The 17353-nt window shown below is 39.6% G+C and overlaps 1 protein-coding gene across 2 annotated transcripts in view; it reads left to right on the top strand.

Annotated features, from left to right (window-relative positions):
* Positions 1-17353, top strand: part of SART3 (spliceosome associated factor 3, U4/U6 recycling protein) — a 37947-nt gene that overhangs the window by 5119 nt on the left and 15475 nt on the right. Inside the window, exons 2-6 of one of the 2 annotated variants that reach the window (XM_025474312.3) lie at positions 5508-5634; positions 6979-7083; positions 11025-11209; positions 12309-12414; positions 13933-14057. In XM_025474312.3, coding sequence (XP_025330097.1) covers positions 5508-5634; positions 6979-7083; positions 11025-11209; positions 12309-12414; positions 13933-14057 — 648 coding nt within the window. The remainder of the gene's footprint in view (positions 1-5507; positions 5635-6978; positions 7084-11024; positions 11210-12308; positions 12415-13932; positions 14058-17353) is intronic. The other variant, XM_025474313.3, reaches the window with a different exon arrangement.

A 17353-nucleotide genomic window follows, 5' to 3' on the forward strand; every position in this document is an offset into this window, starting at 1 on the left:
AATGATTTTTTTTTTTTTTTGTAAATTGTGAAATGTGACAATCAAACTGCTAAGAGTTAGAACTTCATCAGTGCTGTTGCACGTACTACGGGCTTTTTTCCTACTCTATGGCCCTTCCTCCCCTCCTAAAACCTAGGTAACTATTTTCTTGAATCTGGTGTGCTTCCTTCTTTAAAACATGGATAGTTTTATCACCTATGTATGTTGTCCCTAAGTAATACATTGCCCACTTTTGTTCACTTTTGAGCTTTTGAAAAGTGTATCATGCTATATGTGTAATCTTTTGGGACTACTTTCCACTCAACAGTGTGTTCCTAGGATTTATCCATGTTGCTTGTGGCTGCAGTTTGTTCATTTTGACGACTTACATTTAGTACACCATTGGGTGGGTGTCCCACAGTTTATTAGTTCTTCTGACATTGCTCCGTTTTTGTTGTTTGTTTGTTTTTTTTGGTCTCATTACCAACAAGCTACAAGGAATGTTTTTTTTTTTTTTTAATTTTTATTTATTTATGATAGTCAGAGAGAGAGAGGCAGAGACACAGGCAGAGGGAGAAGCAGGCTCCATGCACCTGGAGCCCGATGTGGGATTCGATCCCAGGTCTCCAGGATTGCGCCCTGGGCCAAAGGCAGGCGCCAAACCGCTGCGCCACCCAGGGATCCCAAGGAATGTTGTTACTGTTGAAATGTTCTATTACTGAATATGTATAAGAATTTCTCCAGTCAGTGTTTTTGAATCAGTGTTCAAATGGGGGTCATGGTCATGGGTTGTGAATTCATTTTAATAGACTCAACCAGTGCCACTCTGTCATGTGTTTTTTGTCTGTGTGGGTCTGTTTCTGGGAGTTCTTTTTTGTTCAGTTTGTCAATCCTGTGTCAGTTCCAAGATCTAACTCATTCTTACTAAGGCTTGCTACCTGGTGAGACAAATCCTCTGTGTATTTTATTGCAATAGCTAGTGTCTAGATTATTAAGTACCTTGTCAGAGTGTCAGTTGAATGAAGGAGAGGGAGATACTGCTGAAATGTTGTGGCAGATGTTGGAAGAGTAGAGGCTAGTGTTTGTGTACAGACTTCAAGTAACCTCGTACCCCAACTTACATGGAAGTTTTTTGAAAAAATTAGACTTTTCATTTTGAGATAGTTGTAGATTTCCCTGCAATTGTAAGAAATACTACAGAGAGCCTGTGTACCCTTTGCTAGTTTCTCCCAATGATAACCTTTTGTAAAACTACAATATAATAAGACAACCAGACAACCCAGCTGTTGACATTGATACAGTCCATACACAGATCAGTTTTGTCATCACAAGGGTCCTTCCTATTGTCTTTTTATAGCTACAATTCCTGACCTTTGGCAACCACTAACTTGTTCTCCATTTCTACAATTTTGTCATTTCAAGGATATTCTATAAATGAAGTCATGTAGTGTATAATCTTTTGGATTAGCTTCTCCAATTCAGCAAAATTCCCTTAAGACTCATCTGAGTTGGGTGTATATTGTTCATTTTTTCTTTCTGGCTGAGTAGTGTTCCACAGTGTGGGTGTCCCATGGTTACTTTAATGATTCACTGCTGAAGGACATCTGGGTTGTTTCTAGTTTTGGCTACTAGGAATAAAGCTGTTATGAATATTCACATACAGGTTTTGTATGAACAGGGGTTTTATTTCTCTGGAAAAGGACCCAAGGGTGCACTTGCTGGGTGATGTGGTGATTGTGCATTGAATTTTATAAGAAACAGCCCAACTGTTTTCTGGAGCTGCCATACATATTTTACTTCCCCATCAGCAATGTTTGAGTGAGCTAGTTGGTTTTTTTTATAGTTTTTTTTCCTGCATCTTCTCCAGTGTGATGTTGTCACTATTTTTTATTTTAGTCATTTTGTTAGGTGTGTAATATCTAATTGTGTGTGTGTTTTAAAGATTTTATTTATTTATTTATTTGAGACGGAGAGTGGGCACTTGCTCACACAAGCAGGGGAGCAGCAGGCAGAGGGAGAGGGAGAAGCAGTTTCCTTGCTGAACAGGGAGCCCTGTGTGGAGCTCCATCCTAGAACCTTGGGATCATGACCTGAGCCGAAGGCAGATGCTTAACCAACTGAGCTACCCAGGCACCCTGCTCATTATGGCTTTAATTTGCATTTCCCTGATAGCTAATGATGCTGATTATGATTATGTGTATTTATTTGCCATGTCCTCTTTGCATATACTTGTTGGTTCATGTCTTTTCCTAAACCATTTTCCTTTCCTTTCCTTTCCTTTCCTTTCCTTTCCTTTCCTTTCCTTTCCTTTCCTTTCCTTTCCTTTCCTTTCGTTCGTTCGATTTTATTTATTTATTCATGAGAGAGAGAGAGAGGCAGAGACACAGGCAGAGGGAGAAGCAGGCTCCATGCAGGGAGCCGGACGTGGGACTCGATCCCGAGTCTCCAGGATCACACCCTGGGTTGCAGGCGGCACTAAACCTCTGCGTCACCAGGGCTGCCCTACCCATTTTTCTAAATGGACTTTTTTTTATTGAGTTTGGAGTTGTATCTTTTATTTTTATTTATTTTTATTTTTTTTATTTTTAATTTTTATTTATTTATGATAGCCACACAGAGAGAGAGAGAGAGAGAGAGAGGCAGAGACACAGGCAGAGGGAGAAGCAGGCTCCATGCACTGGGAGCCTGACGTGGGACTCGATCTCGGGTCTCCAGGATCCCGCCCCGGGCCAGGGCCAAAGGCAGGCGCCAAACCGCTGCACCACCCAGGGATCCCATGGAGTTGTATCTTTTAAATACTAGTCCTTTGCTGAATATGTGGCTTTGTACATATATATATATTTTTAAGTCCTTAGCTTGTCTTTGCATCCTCTTACTAGAGTCTTTTATAGAGCAAAATTAAATTTTAATAAGGTCTCAACTGGTCTAGAGTTTTTATCATGAACGGTTGTTGGATTTTGTCAAATGCATTTTCTGTATCAGTTGATACCATGAGTTTTGGTTTAGGTTGTTGATCTAGTGGGTTACAGTGGTTGATTTTCAAAGACTGAACTCTGAATGAGCCTTATATACCTGAAACAGATTCCACTTACTCATGCTGTATGATTCTTTTTATACATTGAATTTTTTCGTTCTGTAAGTTTTCCTCTCCATACTGCGTTAATTATATCCTTATTTTGACTTGCTGTATTTTCATTTTCGTTCAGTTCTGCAGATTTTTAAGTTTTCCTCGAGACTTTCTCTTTGACCCATGGATTATTTAGAAGTGCGTCACTTAATTTCCAAATGTTTAAAGATTTCCCTACCGTTAACTGATTTCTAATTTAATTCTGTTGTGATCAGAAAACATACTCTATGATTTCACTTTTTTTTTTTTTTTTTTTTTATGATTTCACTTTTAAAAAATGTGTCGAGGTATCCCTGGGTGGCGCAGCAGTTTGGCACCTGCCTTTGGCCCAGGGCGTGATCCTGGAGACCCGGGATCGAATCCCACGTTGGGCTCCTGGTGCATGGAGCCTGCTTCTCCCTCTACCTGTGTCTCTGCCTCTCTCTCTCTCTCTCTCTGTGTGACTATCATAAATAAATAAAAAATTTAAAAAAATGTTAAGATAGCATCATGAATCATTAAAAAAAAAATGTCGAGATTGGTCTTAGGGCCCATAATTTGGTTTCAGTAAATCTTCCATGGGCCCCTGAGAAAAAAAAAAGGTGTGTTCTGTTACTATTGGATGGAGTGTTCTTTATATGTGAATTAGATCCTGTTGATTGATAATGTATCCTTGCTGTATTATCCATTTAGTAGTTCTTTTAGTTGCTGAAGTGGAGGATGTTGAAGTCCCCATCATAAGCGTGAATGTGTCTCTTCTTTTAGGTTGAACAGTCTTGCTTAATCTATTTTGAGGGTCTGTTGCTTGTTGCATACATGTTTAGAATTGCTTTGTCTTCCTGGTGGTTTGGTTCTTCCATCATTTTGTAATGTCTCTTTTTATCCTTGGTAATTTTATTCTCTCCAAAGTCTGCTTTATGTGATATTAATATAGTCACTTTGGCTTTTTTTTTTGGACTAATGTTTACATAGTATACCCTTTTTTTTTTTTTAATCTTGCCTGTGTCCTTGAATTTGAAGTGAGTTTCTTGCAACTAGCATATGGTTTTTATCCACTCTGTCGTTCTCTGTCTTTTAGTTAGTATAGATTTATTTATTTTAGAAAATGCGCACGTGCAAGGGGGAGAGGCAGAGGGAGAGGGAGAATGAGAGAAGCAGACTCCCTGGTAAGCACAGAACCCCATGTGGGGCCTGATCCAATGATCCTGAGATCTTGACCTGAGACGAAATCAAGAGTTGGATGCTTAACTCATTGAGCTACCCAGGTGCCCTCTTAGTTTATTGAGACCAGAAACATTTAAGATAAATCCTGCTATGTTAGGTCTAAAGCCTAACATTTTATTATTTTCTATTTCCTCTGTTTCTAAATGTTCTGTTTCTCTTTCTTTGCCTTCCTACGAGTTACTTGAACATTTTTTAGGATTTCATCTTGATTTATTTATAATGAGTTTTGGTGTAGCGCTTTGTATAGTTTCTTAGTGGTTGCCTTGGGTATTAATGGTGTATTTGACTTACATGGTATCTGTGTTCTACCACTGAGTGAAGTGTGGAAACTTAGTTCCATTTAAGTCCCTTTACCATCCCCACTTGTAAATATTATTGTTTTGAGTATCAGATGGTCTTAAAACTTTTGTGTCAGTTACCACATAAAACTTAGAAAACTCATGAGAAGGACCATTCCAGGATACTTGTCTGTATTTGGTGCTCTTTCAGTTCTTCCTTCCTGATGCTACATGATGTCTTTTATCATTCTTTTTTCTTCCTTTCTCTGTCTTTAAGAGAAAGTCTGCTAGTGACAGATTCTTTGTTTTCTGTTGTTTCAGACGTCTGATAGCTTTTTAAACAGTTATTTTAACTTGTTTTAACTTTTAGTTTGAAAAGTTTCAAATCTATAAATCTGTATACCTATCACTCAGCTTCAACAGGTACTGCCATTCTTGTTTCTCCCAGTAGGGATTTTCACTTTTGTGTGTGTTTGTTTAGTAAAAGAAGAAAGCTCTTATAGAGCTGGCAGGTGCTAAAGCATGTTATTAATCACCTTTTGAAACCCTCACAAGAACCTTATGGACTAGACCCTAGTGGTATTCCCATTTTACAGATGAGGAAATAGAGGCTTGGCAAAGTTAATAACCTAAGGTCACACTGTGTGTGTGTTTGTTTCATCGGGATGTTTCCTGTATTTCAAAGAAACCTAACTACGTTCTCCTCCAGCTAGAACAGATTGGAAGAGATATGCATTTATTAGAGAAAAAGAGATTTTCTTTCTCTTCCTGGAGGTAAATGTTGTATCACTGTCTCAGTGGCTCTCCCAGATAGCACATTTGTTTGTTGCAGACATGTGCATTGTTCCCGGTGGTTAAAAGGTGCTAGGTTATTTTGATGGTGGCATTTTAAATTTCACCTGGTGTTCTTTTCCTTTTAGCTATCTATTAACGTCTATGACTACAACTGCCATGTGGATTTGATCCGGCTGCTCCGCCTGGAAGGGGAGCTTACCAAAGTGAGGATGGCTCGCCAGAAGATGAGTGAGATCTTTCCTTTGACTGAAGGTAACATATCAGCAGCGAGGCTGCTTTAATAAACAGAGAACTGAAGAGTATATATTCTGTTTTCAGAGCTGAAACTGGGACGTGTTACTTACAGAAATCTGGAACATATAAATAGAATGCAAAGAAGAAAACCCATCATCCATTGTCCATGATTTCTAGTTTTTCATCCTCTAGTTTTTTTTGCAAAACTTAGTTGTGATCATATAATCTTGATTCATATTTTGGATTCTGTTGTTGTTTTTTTTAATCCTATGTCATGATGAAAACTTTTTATGTGATTAAACTTTTCCCGTGTCTATTTTCCATTCCAGTGTTTATATATTTAATCCATTCTCTCAGCACCACATAATTGTATTATAATTAAACTGTTGTTTTCCTTTTTTTTTTTTTAAGATCTTCAGAGAGAGAGAGAGAGAGAGAGAACAAGCAAGGGGAGCAGCAGGCAGAGGGAGAAGGAGAGGCAGGCTGCCCACTGAGCAGGGAGCCTGACATGGGGCTCGATCCCAGGACCCTGGGATCATGACCAGAGATGAAGGCAGATGGTTAGCTAAGTCACACAGGCACCCCTAGTTAAGGTTTTATAAACAATTTTTAATGCAAATGTTTTATACCTTGTTTGTTACACAGTATTTGGGCATTTAGGTTATTTATACTTACTTGCTTATTTGAAACATAATTACACCATGCATCTTGTAGAAGAGTGTTCAGGAATGTTTATTATAATTGATCTTTTAGGGAGGCTTTGGAGAATGCTGGTCCCAGATCCAGCTCTGTCCCCCTCTCTCTGCCCAAAAGCATAACTGCTGAGTATGAAATCAGATTGCCCAGATTCATTCCTGGTTTTATTATTTTACTAGCTGTATGACCTTAAGCAAATTATGTAAACATTGTAAGACTCAGTTTTCCCAGCAGTAAAATGGGCTAACAATATCTTCTGCCTTATAGTACATGGATTGGATGAGATATCCTATGTACAACATGTAACAAATACTCTAGAATATCGTAAATGCTTTGATAAATGCCATTAGTATTCATTATTATGACTATCATCTACAGGAATTTAACAAAGATTGAATGAGAAATATATATGTGTAAGTATTTCACAAAAATAATAAAATGCCCAACAGGTGTAGGGTATTATGATTTTAGTTGTTTGATCTTATTGGAAGCATAAACCTTCTATGTGCTTGGTACAGGTTTTAAGAATTGAATTTCTGTGAACCGTAGCAAGTTGTATATGGTGGGTAAAATGCTTGTGTGCTCGTGACTCAGAGTAAAGTCCCTGCTTTCATCCTGCCCTTCGGGGAAGGAGATGGTGATGCAGGAGGTGCTGTTGTCTTGCAGAGCTCTGGCTGGAGTGGCTGCATGATGAGATCAGCATGGCTCTGGACGGCCTGGACAGAGAGCACGTGTACGAACTCTTTGAGAAAGCTGTGAAGGATTACATTTGTAAGTTCCCCATTCACTTTTTCTAAGTGTCTGTGAATGCATCCATCTCTGCTGCCCTGGGTTGTACTGTGAGGTGTGCCCCCAATTCAGAAAGGAGGGGGTTAGTCTGGCAGTTAAAAAGATTTGAGTTTACTTATTTTTCTGTGGTTTTCATTTGAGAATATTTGGTTTTAAAATACATAGAAGAAACCTTTGTAGTAAAGGAGTGAATAAATTCACACCTAGTATCTTTCTGGCGGGGAGAACTTACATAGTATTTCCAGATGACTAAAGGTTGCCTTTTACATGTTGAATGGGTTTTTAGAAGTTTTGGACAGAAAACTGTTTTTGTTTTTTGTTTGTTTGTTTGTTTTTTTGATATTAAAAAGTTATTAAAACCTTTTTATTTTAAAATAATTCCAGATTTACGGGAAAATAGTGCAGAAAGGTTCTATACTTACTTCATCCTGCTTTTCCCAATATCTTGTAACTATTGCACAAAATCAAAACCAGGGAATTAATCTTAGTGTACAATGTGTGTATCTACCTCTGAGATTTTATCAAACATGGAGATTCTAGTAACCACCACTGTAGTTGAGATATATAACCCTCTATCCCCACAGATGTCTGTGTTGTCTGCTTGAGTTGATGTTTTGCTAGCACAGGTGGAGGGTAGACCCCTCTCCCTTTAAGTTTCTTTACCCTCCCCTGTTGGTAGCATGATTCTCTATTCTCTCTCTCTCTCTTTTTTTTTTTTTTTTTAAGATTTTATTTATTTGTGAGTGACAGAGGAGAGAGAGGCAGAGACATTGAGGGAGAAGCAAGCTACCTGCAAGGATCCTGATGTGGGACTCGATCCTGCATCCTGGGATCACACCCTGGGCCAAAGGCAGATGCTCAGCTGCTGAGCCACCCAGGCGTCCCCGGTTCTTTATTCTCTGTATGTACATTTAGGACACATCAGAGAATGCTGTGGGCAAAATGTTTTTTAAAAATATTTTTTAAAAAGCACTCCTTTTATTTATTTATTTTTTAAAGGTTTTATTTATTTGAGAGGGTGTGCATGCAAGCTGGGGGAGTTGGGAGGGGAAGAGCAGAGGGAGAGGGACAAGTAAACTCCATGCTGAGCACGGAGCCCAATCCTGAGATCATGACCTGAGCTGAAATCAAGAGTCAGATGCCCAACCAACTGAGCCACCCAGGCGCCCCCCCCCGCCAATGTTTTCTCCTTTTAAATTAAACATCCTTCTTCCATATCTGGTTCTCCCCACTCCCCACTGGGGGAATTTCACCTTGTGAGAATCCCTGGAACTTGGAAGATAGACTGCCCTGAGGAAGAGAATTTTTCAAATTTACTACCCAAAAGAATTGATCAATTTTTGAGTTTATATAATCCAGATACTGAAAATTACAGGTGTTTTGTGAATGTGAAATTACACCATATGTGCTGTTAGAAGCTATACTGCGTCTCTCCTCTGATCTGCCCGTGTGGCTGCTTAGAACCTCTTGACCGTTCTGAAGGTGATGTTCCCATGTGTTGGGATGATCCAGTCACCTCTTTGTGAAGGTCTCAGTCATTAACAGCACCAGTTCTTTTTCTCCAAGGATCTTTTGTTCTTCCACAGACTGTAATGCTTTTCGGTCCTTTTGGTCCTTGATGGTTTGCGGTCACCCTGCCTTCGGACCTCACTTTCAGTGTTGATGTCAGGATGCCTGCCTTTCCCCCAACGGATTCAGGGCTGCCGGTGGTCAGGAAGTCTGATGACTGTACCATTTAGATTAGATCTTTCTCTTTTTTTGTTTTTTTGCTTTTTAAAGATTTTATTTATTCACGAAAGAGAGAGACAGAGAACATAGGCAGAGGGAGAAGCAGGCTCCACGCAAGGAGCCCGATGCGGGACTCTCTCCCGGGACCCCAGGATCACACCCTGGTCCAAAGGCAGACGCTCAACTGCTGAGCCACCCAGATGCCCCATCTTGAAGCAGTTTTGATTTGGGGCCCTTGGGGTTCTTGTGTTAATTTCAGGAGCCGTGGATCATGGAAATTGTGTCACTTGTTCTTTGAATGTTCGGAAGCCACTTTGGCCTGTTTCTTAGGTTTTTTTTTTTTTTTTTTAAATATTTTATTTATTTATTCATGATAGACATAGAGAGAGTGGGGGGTGCAGAGACACAGACAGAGGGAGAAGCAGGCTCCATGCCGGGAGCCTGACGTGGGACTCGATCCTGGGACTCCAGGAGCACGCCCTGGGCTGAAGGCAGCGCTAAACCACTGAGCCACCCAGGGATCCCCTGTTTCTTAGGTTTTAATTATGTTTAGCACATTGAAGATGCTCAATATAGACTGTTTTTCCTGAGCAGGTACTCAGTGATTTCATCAGTGATTTCAAACTGCGCAGGAGGTATTCATTGTACCATTAATAATTATATGCCTGTGGTCTTTTGGCTCTTCAACAGTCTTGAAAACTGGGTTCCTTAGACTCTGGAGGCAGCCTCATGCAGAAGCTTCATGCCTGCTTTGGAGCCTGTGGTCTAGTGTTGTGTTCTTTATTTGCCTTATAGTCGTCATGGACTCTGCATCCTTGGGTTTTCTGAATTTAAAATACCGTTCATAATATTTACCCCTTTCTAGATTATTTAGATATTGGGAGGAGCTGTGAGGTAACCCATTGAAAATTGCCTTCTTTCCCAGGAGGAGCTGTTTCATAGATGATATGTAAATGTTACTTATCATCTCCAAGGGCTTCAGCTCCAAGAGTTATCTATCTAGTTCTTTTCCTTTTTAAGATTTTTAAGTAATCTTCACACCCAACATGGGGCTCGAACTCACAACCCTGAGATCAAGTTGCATGCTCTACTAATTGAACCAGCAGTCGCCCCTCACTTTCTTTTTTGTTTGCAACCCATATGGCAACTCTGTACTGGTGAGCTAAAACGAAATAGCTAACAAACGCTGTCTAAGTTCTCTGAAATAAACCTGTTTCAATGAAAAAGCCAGCCTTGGGGAAACATACAGTGATTCTCAAATTGGCTTCTTTATCCTTTATGTATTTTTATTTTACAAGGTTAGTGGATAGGCCTATGAGATTATTTTCAGATCTCTGAAAAGTGACTTAATAGGCAAAAAGTGTACAGTGGGAACCACTGCATTCCTAAAGAGTTTAATTCATTAGTCTGCTCTTAAAGCCGCAGGGATGAGTATATTAAGTTTAAGAAGAAAGTGACAAAAAACAAGGCAATTGGGTCTTTTCTGTTGTTGCTGTTTAAACATTACAAATAAGAGACCTAACATAAAGACTTCTGGTTACAGGATTGGTGGTTTTAAATTTTTTTTTTTAATTTTTTTTTTTTTTTAAATTTATGATAGTCACACAGAGAGAGAGAGGCAGAGACATAGGCAGAGGGAGAAGCAGGCCCGACGTGGGATTCGATCCCGGGTCTCCAGGATCGCGCCCTGGGCCAAAGGCAGGCGCTAAACCGCTGCGCCACCCAGGGATCCCAGGATTGGTGGTTTTAATTTGTTCTTTGACTTTGACCAGAGAGTTAAAAAATTTCAAAAGTTAAAGAATTCTAGGCTTTGAAATTTTTCTGAAAATTGTCTCAGATTTGTAACTGTTTTCATCAAGTTTTTTCATTGAATTTTCATTGAATTCCTTCCATTTTAACAAATAGGCTTTATAATCATGAGTGTATTACATACTACCTGCTGACATGTTCTGTTTATGCAGTAAAATCTCAATTATTGTAACCTAGTAGGAACAGTGTTTAAGATCTACTTTCTTTTCTAGCTGCAGTATTAGTAATATACATAAATTGGGATGCTTGTTGATATGCTCTTGCCTTTCTGCCTGAATGAGTACTCTTTTGATGGACATTTTCATTTCTGATGCATCAGAACAAAAGTTTTGATATTTGGATATTTATTTCATATCCTGAATTAATAGAGCACTTCTCCTCCTTAGGTCCTAACATTTGGCTAGAATATGGCCAATACTCAGTCGGTGGAATTGGTCAGAAGGGTGGCCTTGAGAAAGTCCGCTCTGTGTTTGAAAGGGCACTCTCATCAGTTGGCTTACATATGACCAAAGGACTTGCCATCTGGGAGGCTTACCGGGAGTTTGAAAGTGCGATTGTGGAAGCTGCTCGGGTGAGTGCCCCTGTCTCTAACCACTGTTTGCTTTTGAATAGTGGGGGCTATCTTTGTACATAGCTTTGGAAGAACACAGATAACCAAATGGTCTTTGCAAATCCCTTGGTGTGGGTGGGCAGAAAGGTAAAATTGGTAGTCTTTATGGAACAGCAAGGATGATTTCTTTGACTGAAAAGCAGAGGACTCTATATTTTTTCTGATATTTAAAAATACTGTTTCAGTTACTGGTTCCAGGTGAATATACAAGAAAAACCATGTCACTCCAAAAATATATATCTGTATACTTATCAATCATATATAATAGTAACTGCAAGAGATTTGATCCCATCATAATTGGGTTTTTTAAACTCTGATTTAAGGATTTTACAGTTCTCCGTGTCCCCTTCCCCTGTGTTGGTGTGCATGCATGCAGTTACCCTTGGTACCTTGTGGAGCCCCCTAGTAGTTAGACCATTATTAAAGTAGCCCAGTCCCTTGTTGATTACATTCCTATTGAAAAGTCTGCAGTGATACCTTCGGCTTATCCTGCCTGAGGCATCAGGGCTAACTCCTTTGGCTGACATATGTGGCCCTCTAGCATCAGACATGACCCTGCCTTCCTCCCACACCCTCCTCGACAGTCGTACCTTTGCTCTCTACTGTACTTACACTGATCCTTTGACTGGGAGTCCATTTCCTTCTTGAACTACTTCAGGAGAGCCTGCAGATGTATCCCAAATGCCAGCTCCTCCAGGAGTCTTTCCTGATTTCCTCCCTTCATAACAAAACTCAGCCTTAAAAACCAGCTGAAAGCAAGTCCCAGTACTTTGCTACTTGTGATACTTGCCTTGTGATGTTTACATTCTGCTTCATTGTACTCATATACGTAATGTGCATATGTAGTCAATATATACATTTTTTGTATTTTTACTTTTCACCCCATCATAAATGGGGTAGCAGAGACAACCGTTTTTATGCCACTTGCAGCATTTGACACAATACCTCATATAGCAGGTGTCACTTTTTTTTTTAGTTTGAACTAAAAAATTTGTTGAAATATTTTTTGAAGTAGGGAGGACCACAAAGTTTGTCATTTACTATAAATTTGCTTCTTTAGCCCATAGCTGGCTTCCTTTCCCCTTTTGACCGGGAACAAACCTTTGATTCACAGCTGGAGAAAGTCCACAATCTCTTCCGGCGACAGCTGGCGATCCCACTCTATGGTAAGAGAAACTGACCTGTCAACATCTGGCCCTCCATGGTTTTTATTTTATTTTATTATTTTTTTTTCCTCCATGGTTTTTAAAATGCTTTGGGGTATGTCCTATTACTACTAGGTTTTCCCAGCATCTTGTGAGGCAGATGTTGCTGGTGTTCTAACTCTCACTGGACAGTGTCACCGTGTACGAGGTCCTTGGTAAAAACATAACCTTGAATTGTTAATGCTGAAGAGGATTGAGGGTCAGCCAACAGAACTAGGAGCCAGACTTCCTGACTCATTTCCTCCATTAAGACACTGTTGGAGAGGTAGAGTCACTATAAGGAAGAGGGAAACTGACAACTGACCCCCTGTATTTTCTGGGGAAACTTTATTGAGTAAGAGTTCCATTGTGAGCATTTTCTTCTTAGCAGTAACCTCTTTGTATCAGAATGGAGAATTTCAATGGGCTTGTATCATTCTTCTGTGGGGGTGATTTGGTTCAGGAGCTCTGTTGATTGGAAGTGTTTACATCTGAATTTCTTGGGGGTTTGGGAAGGATTTTCCTGTTTGGGTGAATGTATTTTGGTAAGCCAAGCCTTTGAAGCTCTGGAGCTTAGGCATGAGCAGTGCCTGGGGGATTTTTCTGGTTATGGGAAGAATTTGGTGCTGTCATCTTGTTTGTTCCCTAGGCATACTTACACATTGTAACACCCTTGGCACCTCTGGACAACTACTTGAACCCAGATGTAATTTCTCTTTTTACTTTGTGGTTTATTTGGATTTTTTTTAAGATTATATTTATTTATTCATGAGAGATACAGAGAGAGAGAGAGAGAGAGAGAGAGAGAGAGGCAGAGACACAGGCAGAGGGAGAAGCAGGTTACATGCAGGGAGCCTGATGCAGGACTTGATCCTGGGATTCCAGGATCATGTCCTGGGCTGAAAGCAGGCGCTAAACCACTGAGCCACCCAGGGATCCCCGTTTATTTGGATTTGATTTAACAAATTATAAAGTGACTTTCCAGTTGAATCCTTGGGTGACATTCAGAAAAGGCTAGAACTGAGCAGCCTGTAGGTTTCATCTCATATACCAGTGTGCCACGCCATAGTACAGTGAGTAGAGCATGAACTTAAGCCAGACTGCCTGGTTGAAGGCCTTGCTCTACTGTGAACTGCAGACAATTGATGTAACCTTCTACTTGGTGTTTCTTCAAGTGCAACATGGGGATCACAATAGAACCTACTCCATAGAGTTGGAAAAATAGAATGAGTTAGTGGATAGACAGTGTTAGAACATAGGAAGCACTAGGTAAGTGTTGCTATTATTTAATTAGCTGATTAATTAGTTGGTAGGGCTTCCTGGGGAATTGCTTTGAGACAGAATATAAGGTCAAGTCTGGGCCCAGTAGAAGATTTGATCATAAGAGTTGCTGTGGCCACTGATTTGGGAGGGGCTGCAACATTTGAGTCTCGTGGTTACATCTCTGGGTTGATAAAACCCAATGGCAAGACCTACGGGGCTGAATCCATCTTTCAATAGATATGGAGGCCACATTTGCAGAGTATGAAGAATGGTCAGAAGACCCAATCCCAGAGTCGGTAATTCAGAACTACAACAAAGCACTACAGCAGTTGGAGAGATACAAACCATATGAAGAAGCACTGGTAAGTGTTGGCCTCCTTTATGGTAAACTTCTCCCTGCAAATTTTTCCCTAATCAATAGTTGCAAGTAAAACCGTATCTTTAAAATTTGTTTTGTTGTCAAATCTGTAGAGTGTATAAATGTGTACGTACAGTTTACATACTAATAATAAAGTGAACGTCCATGTACCCACCACCCAGGTTAAGAAATAGAACATTGCCAGTACCTTAGAAGTCTCCTATGTGCCCCTCTCCGATTGCCTCCTCTTCCCTCTCCCGAGAGGTAATCACTTTCCTGACTTTTGTGATACTCATTCCCTTGCTTTTCTTTATAGTTTTACAATCTATAAACGTATCCTTGATTAATATTATTGTTTAATTTTGCCTGTCTTTGAGCTTTGGTATAACGGAATCGTGCTGTGTATTTCACTGAACTTGTTTTTGGGTTGTACTCATTTGATAAGCATAGTCTGCTTTGACAGCAGTGAGGTGGTAGGCATGTGCCACAGTGTACTTACCCAGGTTCCTAGCTGGGTCACTTTCTGGTTTGTTGCTTGGAGACACACAGAGAGGCAGAGACACAGGTTTCTGGCTGTTCTTGCAAGTGTCTCTTGGTGTACGTACAAAAAGGGTTTCTCCAGACTGTGTTCTTAGGAATGGAATTGCCAGATCAGAAGCTTGTGCTGAACTGTTTCTCCAAGTTATCGGTTGACACTCCTGCCCTGCAGTTCTCACTGACCTGAGGGTTCTGCTTGTTCTCACCAGCCTTGGATATTGATGTAAATTATAGCCACTCTCATGGATCTGAAGTTGCTGTTTTAATCTGCATTTCTCTGACCACTAACGAAGTGGAGCATTTTTGCACATCTGTTGGCCATTGAGATTTCTGTTTCTGGGAGATGCCTTTTGAAGTCTTTGACTCATTTTTCTTTCATTTGTATTTTTTTCTAATTAATTTGTAGGAATCCTGGATCTGTAATGCTTACTTTTTGGTAGTATGTATTGCAAAAGTTTCCTCCAAGTGTGTGGTTTGTCATTTCAGTCTCTTTAATGGCATCTTTTGATGACCAGTTCTCAATCTTCCTCTAACTGGATTTGTCATTCTTCCTCTTAGGGTTTGTGCTTTTGTTATGCTTAAGAAATCTCTCCATGTTCCAAACTCGTGAATATTCTTAGCTCTGTTTTCTTCTGAAAGTTTATAGGCGTATATTTCACGTTTAGATCTTCATATGGAATTGATTTTTGTGTATGGCCTGAGGTGGGGTCCAGTTTCATTTTTCCATATGAAAACCAGTTGTTCCAGCACTGATTCTGATAATTCCATCCTTTCCTCATTGATGTGCTGGCCCACATCTGTCATAGATTAGCTGTCCATTTGGGTGTGGATCTATTTCTGGGCTTTCTGTTCTGCCCCAGTGGCTTATATTACACTGTCCTAATAATGATAGTTTCATAAGTTTTGCTCTTAGGTAACATGAATCCCATCCACGTTGTTCCTCTTCAAGAATGTCTTGTCTTTGTTTAGCTTTTAATATTTCTATTAAATTTAGAATCAGCTTTTCAGATTTTATTTAAAAACCTGTTGAATTTTTTATTGGAATTGCATTGATTGATTTGGGGAAGAATATACATCTTTTATTTATTTATTTATTAAGGATTTTATTTATTTATTCATGAGAGACACACAGAGAGGCAGAGGCACAGGCAGAAGGAGAAGCAGGCTCCATGCAGGGAGCCTGATATGGGACTCGATCCTGGGACTCCAGGATCATGCCCTGGGCTGAAGGGAGGCGCTCAACCACTGAGGCACCCAGGTGTCCCTGAATATACATCTTTTAAATGTTGAGTCTTCCAACCTATGAACATGGTATAGGCCGTTGCTATTTAGGCCCTATCTTTCTGTAAAGTTTTATAAATTCGTAATTTCTTCTGGTTCCTTGAATACATTTTTTAAAGATCTATTTCTAAGTTTTTTTTTTTTCCCTCAGTAGTCAGCTATTTTTTTAAGTCTATATTTAATTTTATTATTATTTTTTATTATAAACTTATTTTTTATTAGTGTTCAATTTGCCAACATATAGAATAACACCCAGTGCTCATCCCGTCAAGTGCCCACCTCAGTGCCCGTCACCCAGTCACCCCACCCCCCGTCTACCTCCCCTTCCACCACCCCTAGTTTGTTTCCCCAGACTTAGGAGTCTTTCATGTTCTGTCTCCCTTTTAAGTTATTTTTGATTCCTATTGAAAATGCTGACTTTTTAAAAGATTTGTTTTTCTTGTTGTCCTTGGTATATAAATTGTAATTTGTTTTTTATACTAATTTTTTGTCTATTGAACTTTCTGAATTCTTATAAAGATTTATAGATTTTTTTGGATTTTCTGTGTTGACCATAATATTTGGTTTTTGACTACAACATTTTAAGTGGTGTTTTTCTCCCTGTCTTGGTCTTAGAAAATACTTTCAACTTCATGCCTCAGACTTATTCTCGTGTTTTCTTGTATTTCTTACCTTTCTGCTTGACCTGAAAGGCATCATCATTAAGTTAATCTGGCATCATACAGCCTGCTTACATTCACAATGCGCATTTCCCACTACCTTTTGCTCTTCTTTCCTTGCATCCTGGCGTAGTTGTCTGGAATCATTTTTATTTTGCTTCAGGTACACCCAGTAGAGTCTCCTGCACTGGATATTTGCTGGTAACAGATTTTTTCGGTTTTAATTTGAAAAGGTCTTCAATTTGCTCTTTAAAAGTTCATTTCTCAGGATGTAGAATTCTAGACTGAGAGTTATGTCTCCTGTCTTTCTTTGTGGCTTCTGTTGTTGCTGCTGAGAAGTCAACTTCCTTGATGGCAATCCTTGTTTTCTCTCTGGCCCATTTTAAAATCTTAATGGTTTTTTTTTTTTTTTTCTTAATGGTTTTGTTTGATGTCCTGTAATATCATTGCAATAGGTCCAGGGTTGGATATCTTTTTATATATCTTTTTTTGTGGTTGGTTGGGCTTCTTGGCTCTGTTTTTAGGTATCTTGTGGTGTAGTAGGAACAGAGACTTTGAGAGCCGGGCTGCGTCAAGTTTGAATGTTAGCTCTGCCAGTTAGTTTCTAGCTCTTTGACTTTGAGCTCATGCTTAGCCTCTGTGTGTATCAGTTGCTTCAAATGTAGGATGGGGATAACGACACCTCAGTGTGAAGATCAGATCCTTAGTACATCATTCCACAGCAAAAGCTTAATCTGCACCTAGATTTTGTCCTTAGTATTTCTTGTGTCTTTGCTAGTTTGCTGATGATTTTCAAAGATGTTCTTCATATTGAATCTAGCAG

This window comes from Canis lupus, chromosome 26, assembly GCF_003254725.2.
Source record: "Canis lupus dingo isolate Sandy chromosome 26, ASM325472v2, whole genome shotgun sequence".
Taxonomy (NCBI): Eukaryota; Metazoa; Chordata; class Mammalia; order Carnivora; family Canidae; genus Canis; species Canis lupus.